Source organism: Acyrthosiphon pisum, chromosome X (assembly GCF_005508785.2).
Source record: "Acyrthosiphon pisum isolate AL4f chromosome X, pea_aphid_22Mar2018_4r6ur, whole genome shotgun sequence".
Lineage (NCBI taxonomy): Eukaryota > Metazoa > Arthropoda > Insecta > Hemiptera > Aphididae > Acyrthosiphon > Acyrthosiphon pisum.
The window spans coordinates 70,339,390-70,349,246 of record NC_042493.1 but is presented as its reverse complement, the minus strand read 5'-3'; the positions used below and the strand labels follow the sequence as shown (position 1 = coordinate 70,349,246).

At 28.2% G+C, this 9,857-nt stretch overlaps 1 protein-coding gene across 1 annotated transcript in view; it reads left to right on the top strand.

Annotated features, from left to right (window-relative positions):
- The window catches only part of LOC100164178 (cyclic nucleotide-gated cation channel beta-1), a 34,280-nt gene extending 26,413 nt beyond the window's left edge, over nucleotides 1-7,867 (top strand). Inside the window, 5 exon segments of the mRNA XM_029488883.1 lie at nucleotides 1,936-2,095; nucleotides 3,302-3,483; nucleotides 5,349-5,512; nucleotides 7,262-7,363; nucleotides 7,662-7,867. Coding sequence (XP_029344743.1) covers nucleotides 1,936-2,095; nucleotides 3,302-3,483; nucleotides 5,349-5,512; nucleotides 7,262-7,363; nucleotides 7,662-7,767 — 714 coding nt within the window. The 3' untranslated portion in view covers nucleotides 7,768-7,867.
- Nucleotides 7,868-9,857: the final 1,990 nt, after the last annotated feature.

Sequence of the window (9,857 nt, the reverse complement as noted above, 5' to 3'; positions counted from 1 at the left end):
TAAAATTTTCATGTATCTGCAGTTATTCGTTTTTGAATTACAACAAAATAAGGAAATCGCTACATGAGAAATCGAGTGAATATCCAATGTTGTAAAAATTTGAATTTCAAACGATCATAAAAATTTAATTTGACTTTCTTATAGATATTTTTTGTTTGATAAAGGTAGATAATCTTATAAGGAATCTTGTATTACATTTTCATATCTTAGATTTAAAAAGAAAAATTTTTATGAATTTCTAACTCGAAATAATTTGCAAATTTTCGTGATTTTTCCATATTTTGTCATTTTTTGAACTTTAAATGCTTATAAAAAAAAACTGTGACTAACGATTTTTAATATTTTTCATCTGCCTTTGAAACAATATACTAGGAGCCTTCTATTAAATTTTCAAGCTTTTTTATCCAACAAATAAAATTTTATTGATATTTTTAGAAAAAAAACTAAAAAAAAATGGAAAATGAAAATGTCCGTAAAGAGCTCAAAATAAATCAAAATATTTTCAAAATTTTACCGTGTATAGAAAATGTAAATATAAACAACCTGTGAAAATTTCATATATCTACGGTCATTTGTTTTAGAGTTACACCAAAAAACAAAATCGATTTTGTTAAAAATCGATTTTGCGTAAAAATTCCCGTTTTTCCTTAATTTTTCTTTTGTTTTTCACGTCGCTTTTGAAAACTACTGGGAAATTTTTACTTTTGACCCCCCAAAGTACCAACTAGATTCACTTTCCAATCATAAAAGTTACTGTTGAAGAAAATCGAAGCAGTTTTACTGTCCTAAAAGGTGATGACAGACACAAAAATAAATAAAAAAATAAATTAAAAAATAAATAAAAAAATAAAAAAAACTAAAAAAAAAAACACACATCATTGTAAAATCAATACATTCATCGTTCCACTCAGAATCTAAAATGATGTCTGAATTTGTATCTGTATCAAAGGCATCTCTCTTGGGCAACCCCCTTTGGCTTATTTTTGCCATTATACACATGGTAATTTAATATAAATGGTATTTAAAGCAATGAAAGTATATTGCCGCCACATAAAAAGCGGTCTGGAAATTGGCAACAATTTATATCATTATCCCTGCTTTTAAAAAATATGAACATGCAACTGATCTGTAAACTTTATAATATTATTATATACCGATTACTTTACTAGGCATTCTTATAGCTTTATATACATAATATACGCAATTTGTTGACTTACCGGATTACAATAGTACAACTATTTGAATTTCGTATTCAATCCGTTTTATCCAGATTCTTGGTTTCAAACCATTTATTTGTCTAAAATGGATTAGTGGTAAAAAGTAAAAATTGTCTACGATGAATCTCGTATGTTTTTCTTTCATATTTTAATTCTAAAGCTATAGTTATGTGTATTTTAAAATTCTAAATTTTTCGAATATTTCAGTCCTAAGTCTGAATAAATTGGGGAGGCAAATTGTATTCGTTATTTTCTTATTCCCGTAGGGAACTTACGTGCTAGTGTATTTGTTCGTGTATACCTATTATTGATTTTGTAATATATTATAAAATCAGTGGTGTATAGGAACTTAACGTTAGTATTCATACTAACTGGTGATTTTTACCTGCTGGGAACTTAGGTTAGATTGACATGTTACAATTCGAGTTTCAACCACTTACTTGTGACGTACAAATGTTATTTAATTTATTGTTAGATAGTAGACATACCTAATTTATAATATTATCGAATACCAGTTCCAAAATCTAAATATGAGGAGCGATCCCAGTGGACATCTGCACACACCTGTTCATCAGCCAAATCATCCCTGTAGTATATTTTAAGTACAAGATGTTAGGTGCATAACACCTAATACATATTATATATAGGTATTGTAATTTGCATTATCGCTGTTTTTATGACGTTTCTTTCATTATTGTTTTTTGATATTTTCTTATAGATACGTGACATAATAGCGACGGCCACTAGATCTCAAACCGAATACAGGAAACTTCAAGATGAGACATTAGAATATTTGAGGAAATTAAACATACCTCCACGAATACGACAACGGGTGGAACAATGGTTTTCGTTCACTTGGGAACAGCAAAGAACTTTAGGTAGATAATAATACTCGTATTATATTTTATGCTTAATAAGCATGAATATATATTGTATTATATAGGTATAATATATTTACATAGGCGAAACTATCAGCCAGTCAGGCTAGTCGCAAGCAGATTGCATTACAGACCTAATACTGACTGGATAACATTCTGACTTAATAAAATTTAAAAATTTATAAAAACCTTATTTTGTAATTAGAATTTGTTTTCATATTTATCGTTTGGCATGTCCTAATAAATTTCCTAGTTTCGCCTATGCCTATAAATATTAATACGCACGTTCTCCAAGGACGGTCTGTGAAAACATTTCCGCCCGGTAAATTTTATTTGCCCAATTTTATAAATTTTAATTTTAATGTTTTTTCTGTTATCTTCAAGTTACAATGTACTTTGAGAGGGAGAAGTGAGCTTTAGGAATTAAGCTTTCCAAAAATGTTATAATAATATTTAAATATCTATATTCTATATCAAAATTATATTTTAATACCTAATAGTACCTACCTATTATTACTGTTATGGAAACTTTAAACCTCTAAAAATGTGTTCCTATATAGTTATAGTTGGGTGCATTAAAGGGACACACTTATTTTAAAAAATCACGAACAAATAATCTTTACAGGTCCCTTTTTGAATTATTTTAAAACAAATTAAAAATTTTAAGTGGTTTATTGATTATTTTGTACTAGATTTTTAAATAATCTTACAACCAAAAAATTACCGTGGACGCGGTAGTTTGATTATAAAATTCTATTACATTTTATATTTGTTAATAATGTAAATTTAAAATATATAAAATTATCACCTATAGTATTTTATACAAGTAAATGTATGAAGTATATAGAGAAGTAATATGTCAATAGGCTAGGTCACCCCTACGCACATCTATAATAATTATATCATAATATTGATAAGAATTAATATATATTTTATATTCTTCGTTTATAAATTATATGCAATATAATATTTACCCACTAACCAACATTTTTTGGTTTTAAAAAAAATAATTTTCATAAAACATATTATAAGTTCTTCATAAATAAAATAAGCGAAAAAAATTAAAGCGTTAAAACAACTTAATTTTTGGAGACGTATGACTGCCACTCGGCAGTCAACATAAAATGCGCTTCATTTTACATTGCTATATTAATGTACCTATACCTACGCCTCTATTCTTGAATGTTATTTATTTTCTTCAAACAGATGAAAATCGTATTTTGGACTCTTTACCACATAAAATGAAAACCGACGTAGCCATCAATGTGCACATGAAGACGTTGAACAAGGTTCAATTGTTCAAAGACTGTGACAAAGCCTTATTGCGAGAGTTGGTGTTAAAATTGCGACCGATATTGTATTTGCCAGGGGATTATATATGCCGCAAGGTGAGTATTAGAAACTACTGCGCGTGTTAAGACTGTTAAATGTTGGACACTTGTAGTTTGAACAGTTTGGTGCTGTACCATATAATAGGTCCATAAATATTAGATAAATACCTTACTCTATTTTTAAAAAAAAAGTCGGATAGAGCACACCTGCAGCGTATACCTACATGCCTATAGATATACCTGCTAAATGCGCATATTTAATTCAAAGTCCATAAATACATTTTCATTTTTCAAATTACACGCGTGAAGCGTTAAGAAAACAGCACACCACATATTGTGTCGTCTTGTCTCACAAATTCCCAACATAAATAACTATCGAATTTGGGTTCGGCTGGACCAATTTTGTGCTGAATCAGAGGTGTGCCCAAGATCAAAATGTAGGATAGGCCCGCTTATAATTATTTTAGTTTATATAATATGTACGATGTACCCAATACACATTTTTTTTTTTTTAAACTTTATAATATTTTTAAATTGAATTAGAAAAAAAAATAATTATAAATTATAAATAATTTTATATCTTTTCTGATAGGAAAGTGAATCTAGTTGGTACTTTGGGGGGTCAAAAGTAACATTTTTCCAATAGTTTTCAAAAGCGCCGTGAAAAACAAAAGAAAAATTAAGGAAAAATGGGAATTTTTACGCAAAATCTGTTTTCGAGAAAATTGATTTTGGTTTTTGGTGTAACATTAAAACGAATGACTGTAGATACATGAAATTTTCACTGGTTGTTTATATTTCCATTTTCTATACATGATAAAATTTTCAAAATTTTCAAAATATTTTGATTTGTTTTGAGCTGTTTACGGACAATTTCAGTTTCCAATTTAATTAGTTTTTTTTCTATGAATGTCAATAAAACTTTATTTGTTGAGTAAAAATACTTGAAAATTTAATACAAGGCTCCTACTATATTATTACAATGACATTTGAAAAATATTAAAAATCCTTAGTCACAGTTTTTTTTTATTAGCATTTAAAGTTTAAAAATTGACAAAATATGGAAAAATCACGAAAATTACCTAATTATTTTGAGTTTATAATTCGTAAAAAATTTTCTTTTTAGAACTAAGATTTTAAAATGTAATACAAGATTCCTTATACACAAGTCAGTAGTTACTATAATATGTCTACACGACTACACAGTACACACTGTAATAAACTAATAAATTATTAATACCAAAAAATAACAAATTTTTTAAACCATATTCATTATCTTATATCAAATGACGATTGTCAGCAGTAAACGGCCAGTGACGAATGTATAAATAACTCACTTCGGGTGTATTATTGTCTATTATTTACTATTTTTAGTCTTAGTTTTTAGCCGATAAGCAGTACTGTGGCTACAATTATTGTTTGCGATGAAGGAAAGAATTAATAATGACGTATAAAAACGTATAAACACTTGCTGTAAGTGGGTAATAAATAAAAAATCTTTGTTCCAAAATGATTCAATTACATATCGTATTATGAAGAAAAAAATGTATAAAATTATGTTTCTTGAAAAATATTAATAATTATTATTTGAAAACAGGGTAGGCCTGGGCCTACCAGGCCTACCTGCAGGGCACGCTACTGTGCTGAATGCATTAATATTAGAGTAAATTGATCTATTATTCAACTTAGAGATAAGATTATTATCCATAGATGTGACATAGATATGAAATATATTATGGTCATCCCAGTCATACCATATTCCATTACCATTTCGAATATTGCGCTATTACGTGTGTGTGTGTGTGTGTGTGTTTTATGCATTTATATTTATAAGTATATATGAGGATTCCTGCACATGAAAGCAAATCAATGTACGCAAGGATCCAGAAGTTTAATATCACATTATTATGAATATTCGATAGGGCGAGGTCGGCAAAGAGATGTACATTGTGAAAACCGGTCAAGTACAAGTGGTCGGAGGTGAAAACGACGACGAAGTATTAGCCACGCTCACGGAAGGATCGGTGTTCGGTGAAATCAGCTTGTTGAGTCTGTGTGGTACTAACCGGAGAACAGCAGACGTCAGGTAATAGCCAATTAACGTTATATATATTAGGCCATTAGGGCAATAATATATTCTGTGGGTAATAGGCTCTTCAAAGTTCAAATTATATTAATTCCGGTAGGTACCTGTAAATTGGCTATAATTGACATGGCGTATTTGTGGGGACTTTGAATATTTCGTTGCCCTTGGCGGAATTATTCTAATTTGCAAATGGAGTTGCAAATTATTATGTGAACATTTTTTATGATGAAGAAACCAAAAATCCGTTAAGTAGTTAGTGTATTTGTAAGCAATGTGTATTGACAATATGGTTTTTATAGACTTGAGGCAGTTTTGGGGGAGCGCCGAGCGATTGGTTTCGTTAGCCCCCTCCTCCACCCCACCACAATTGGGGCTTCGTTAATTTATTTTAATATATGGAGATATTACAAATAATAATTTATTAGAATACATTAAGTACAATATTATGTATTATTATTATATTTTATTTATACTTATAAGATTATGCAGTTAAAAACTTTTTCCTACCCTAGATATCAACGTGGTTTCCATTTCTTGCGCACTCCAATTCGTTTCGTTTATTTTTAAGCTTGCTCAGTGGAAACCTATGATAATACATTTTATTGTAAAGATTTATACACTATACAAAATTTACTTATATAATATAATAACAATTTTATACGACATGTGTTAGGAATCGTATCAAAATAATTTATAACTAAGCGCAAGATATTAATGCAAAGTGCATTTTTTTGGGTTTATTTGAAAAATTCATTCCTAGTACGTAGGTTAATTTGATTTATGTAACCAATACCTGCTTACTACTTTTTCGTACATTTTATAAATTATATTTATTTTAGATTCTGAACAGATCGATGAATGTATTGATTTTACAATGATGTGTGTTTTTTTTTTATTATTATTTTAATTTTTTTTATAAAGGTAGAAAAACTTATGAGGTATCTTGTATATATTTTCAAATCTTAGATTTAATAAGAAACATTTTTATGAATTTCCAACTCAAATTAATTTGCAGATTATCTTGATTTTTACGTACCTATTTTATCAAAATTCGAAGTTTTTTAATTTTTGCTATATGGACATCCAAATGACGGAATAAGTTCCGTTAATGACGGTTAGATGTATCCATTTCATGAAATATAATCCATACCCACTGTGCAGTATTTAGTCCTAGAAGCATCGAAGAGAAGTTATTTTGTGATTTTCGATGTTCATTTGATGCCAGTGATCTCTGTAAGATATCCCTGGGTATGCTAACGCCCAGTTGAGTGATATTGTGTAATTACGTGAAATGGAGAAACCGCGGTTCCATTTCGTGAAACGTACTATAACGCGATATGTCGATATATGGATGCGACATAATATACATATTTCAAGTTTTTAGTGAAAAATATAGTATTTGTTAGAATTATAATGCAATGCTTACAATTTTAAAATTTTAAAAGTTGAGTGTAGAATTGAACACAACCTCAGATTTATATTTATGTTTAAGAATGTTATCAATGAATAATCACTCATGATGTTCACCAATAAAAACCATCGCCAACGAATTATTATTTATTCCCAATTTCGTCATTATCGTTTTTAATCTTTGAAGTTATTTAACTTCCTTAAATATTAAAATATGCCATATGCGTGTTACAATGATCTTTTGTAATAATAAAAAGATAATGTTTTGCTATCTAATGATAATTTTTAGGGCATTTAATTTTGGGCTCTACTAATAACTAATTTTATTATAAAACACAGGTCTCATGGGTTTTCCAATATTTTTGTTCTAAGCAAAGAAGACCTTAACGAAGCCATTAAGTTTTACCCGAACGCCCAAGAAATACTTAAACGCAAAGCGAGGTGAGTACCCATATGTGTGTCAAGTATAGATTATTATCCTTGCAAAGGTATAGGTATAAATAAATTATATAAATATTAGTATTAATATTATAAATAAATAATAATTAGCTAGTACATGAGGCATATTGGTTAATATTATTTATATAATATTATCCAATGTAATTATTTAATGATGGAATCTCAAAATAAAAATTTTTAAAGTTGCTCAAACATTTTTATTGCCAAGTGCCAACGATTTTAATTAATTTAAACTAACCTATTCCGTTTAATTTAAATATTTCTGTTTTGTTCGTCTTAGGGAGCTGATTCAGCAAAATGCAGCAAGAGAACACAGGCAAATACCCAATGAACTACTAGACGACCAATACGGAAACAGCACGGAAAACTTGATGCGAGTTTTATAAATCTATACTCATGTCTAAAATATTTGATCATCGAACATCGTTAACTATTTTAAATTTGATAAACATACAAAATATAATATTATATATTTATTCTAGGTACATCGCATTATAAGAATAATTAAATCTCGATATTTAGATATATCAATTATATCTATAATATTATAATATTATGTATTATGTATTATGTAACTACATAATATTATCATATTTGTATCAGTGGCGTCCCTATAGATCCATTTGTAGGGAGGGGACTAAATTAAGTATTAACTCAGATTTTACATTTTATAGTTTTAAATTACTTATTGTAAAATAATATATAATATTTATTTTTATAAATGTGTTTAAGAGGACGTTTGAAGAGCCCACGTGTGTAGTCTCCAACTTGCTATAAATTGTACGTTCAGAATAGTCCATTTTACTCTGCTACTTATTGGCCTATTGGCTATTATACAATTTAAATAAGTAAGAATATTGTTTTGGGCCCTCTGTTGGCTTATTATAATTTTGAAGCAATTTATACGAAAATATTAAAATACAAAAAATTTCCTTATTGAGGTTCTAAATATTATATGGAGACAACACATGCGGGTTGTTACGAATATATAATTTTAACCACGTATTAAACCATTAAGGCAAAAATATATTTTGTAAATGTATTAAGATCTAACTATTTAACTTTTTATTAGTAATTATAGTAGGTATGTAATAAATGCAATAATCATTCGTAGGCGATAGGTAAATTGTATATATGTATTATTAATATTAATTATTAACGTAATCAGAAACAGTTCAGTTAGGTTCTGATAAATTAACTGTAAAAAACTAAGAATTTTTTTTATAAAGCTATAATAAGGTACTTATTCTGCTAGAGTTTTTTATTCTAATAAAATTGAGACCTTGAATACAATTATATATTTTGTGTTTAATTTTTGAATCGAACCCCGAACTTGTGATATAATGTGCAATAATTTCATAATATCCATTGAATAGCCGATAGGTACCTTCCTACTTACCAGAACATTAGATACCTATACATATGCTCAATTAATTTTAGATTCTGAAGAGAGGAGCACATAATGTATTATTGATGTGTATTTGTATTATAACTATATTTTTTTTTTGTTTCCATATACCTACACGAAAAGAAGTTGAAAAATGATTCGATTTTCAACTTTGAAGGTTGTCTCTCTGTTTTTGATAGCAAATTAAATCTGGTTGGCAATTTTGAGAGGTCTAAGGGCCCGTTTTACAATAGTTGAACTCCGGTTAAACCACCGAATTCGGCTGGTAAAATCAGTGGTTCAAGCGTAACCGAGATTTAAACTATGATTGTAAAACGGGCCCTTAGTTTAATATATCTTGTACCTATTATTCAAAATAATGAGAAAAAAACAGAAATTTTCGCAAATTTAGTTTTTGACATAATCGTTTGTTATTATTTTTGTGCAACTAAAGAAACCAACCGTAAATTCGTGAATTTTTCAACCGATGTTCGTATTATAATTTTTTATACACAATAACATTTTCAAAATATCTTTTTGAGATATTATACAGGTAAAAGACATGTTCGATATTTACTATTTTCTCTTAGTGTCGATAAAAAATGATTTGTTAGATCAAAAAAATTGAAACTAAAATACCCATAACAAAAAAGTTTACCGGAAAAAAACGCTATATTACAGTCATGAGTAAATTTCGATTTTTACTGATTTTTTTAAAAATATTATTAATTAAATTTGATTATTTATTCAAGTATTTTACGCTGACATCCAGTCTCCGCTCAGAATCGTTTTTTGTATAGGTGATTTATCTTTTAATTTAAATTTAACACATCCATTACAATGACATATTAGGTACCTACCTACTCGAAAACTATTGTACCGTAGAGCGGTTCCCACTTTTTTTCTTTAATTGTCGATAAATTATTTTTGCTCGGTCAAATTGCTCGGTTTGACATTTTAATACAATGATAACCGTATAAGTAGATCATAATATTAGAACCAAAAACTCAAAGAAATATATAAGCAAAATTGTTTTCAATAAATATTCTAAGTTTAAAATTAGAAGAACTTGGATATTTAAAGAAAAAA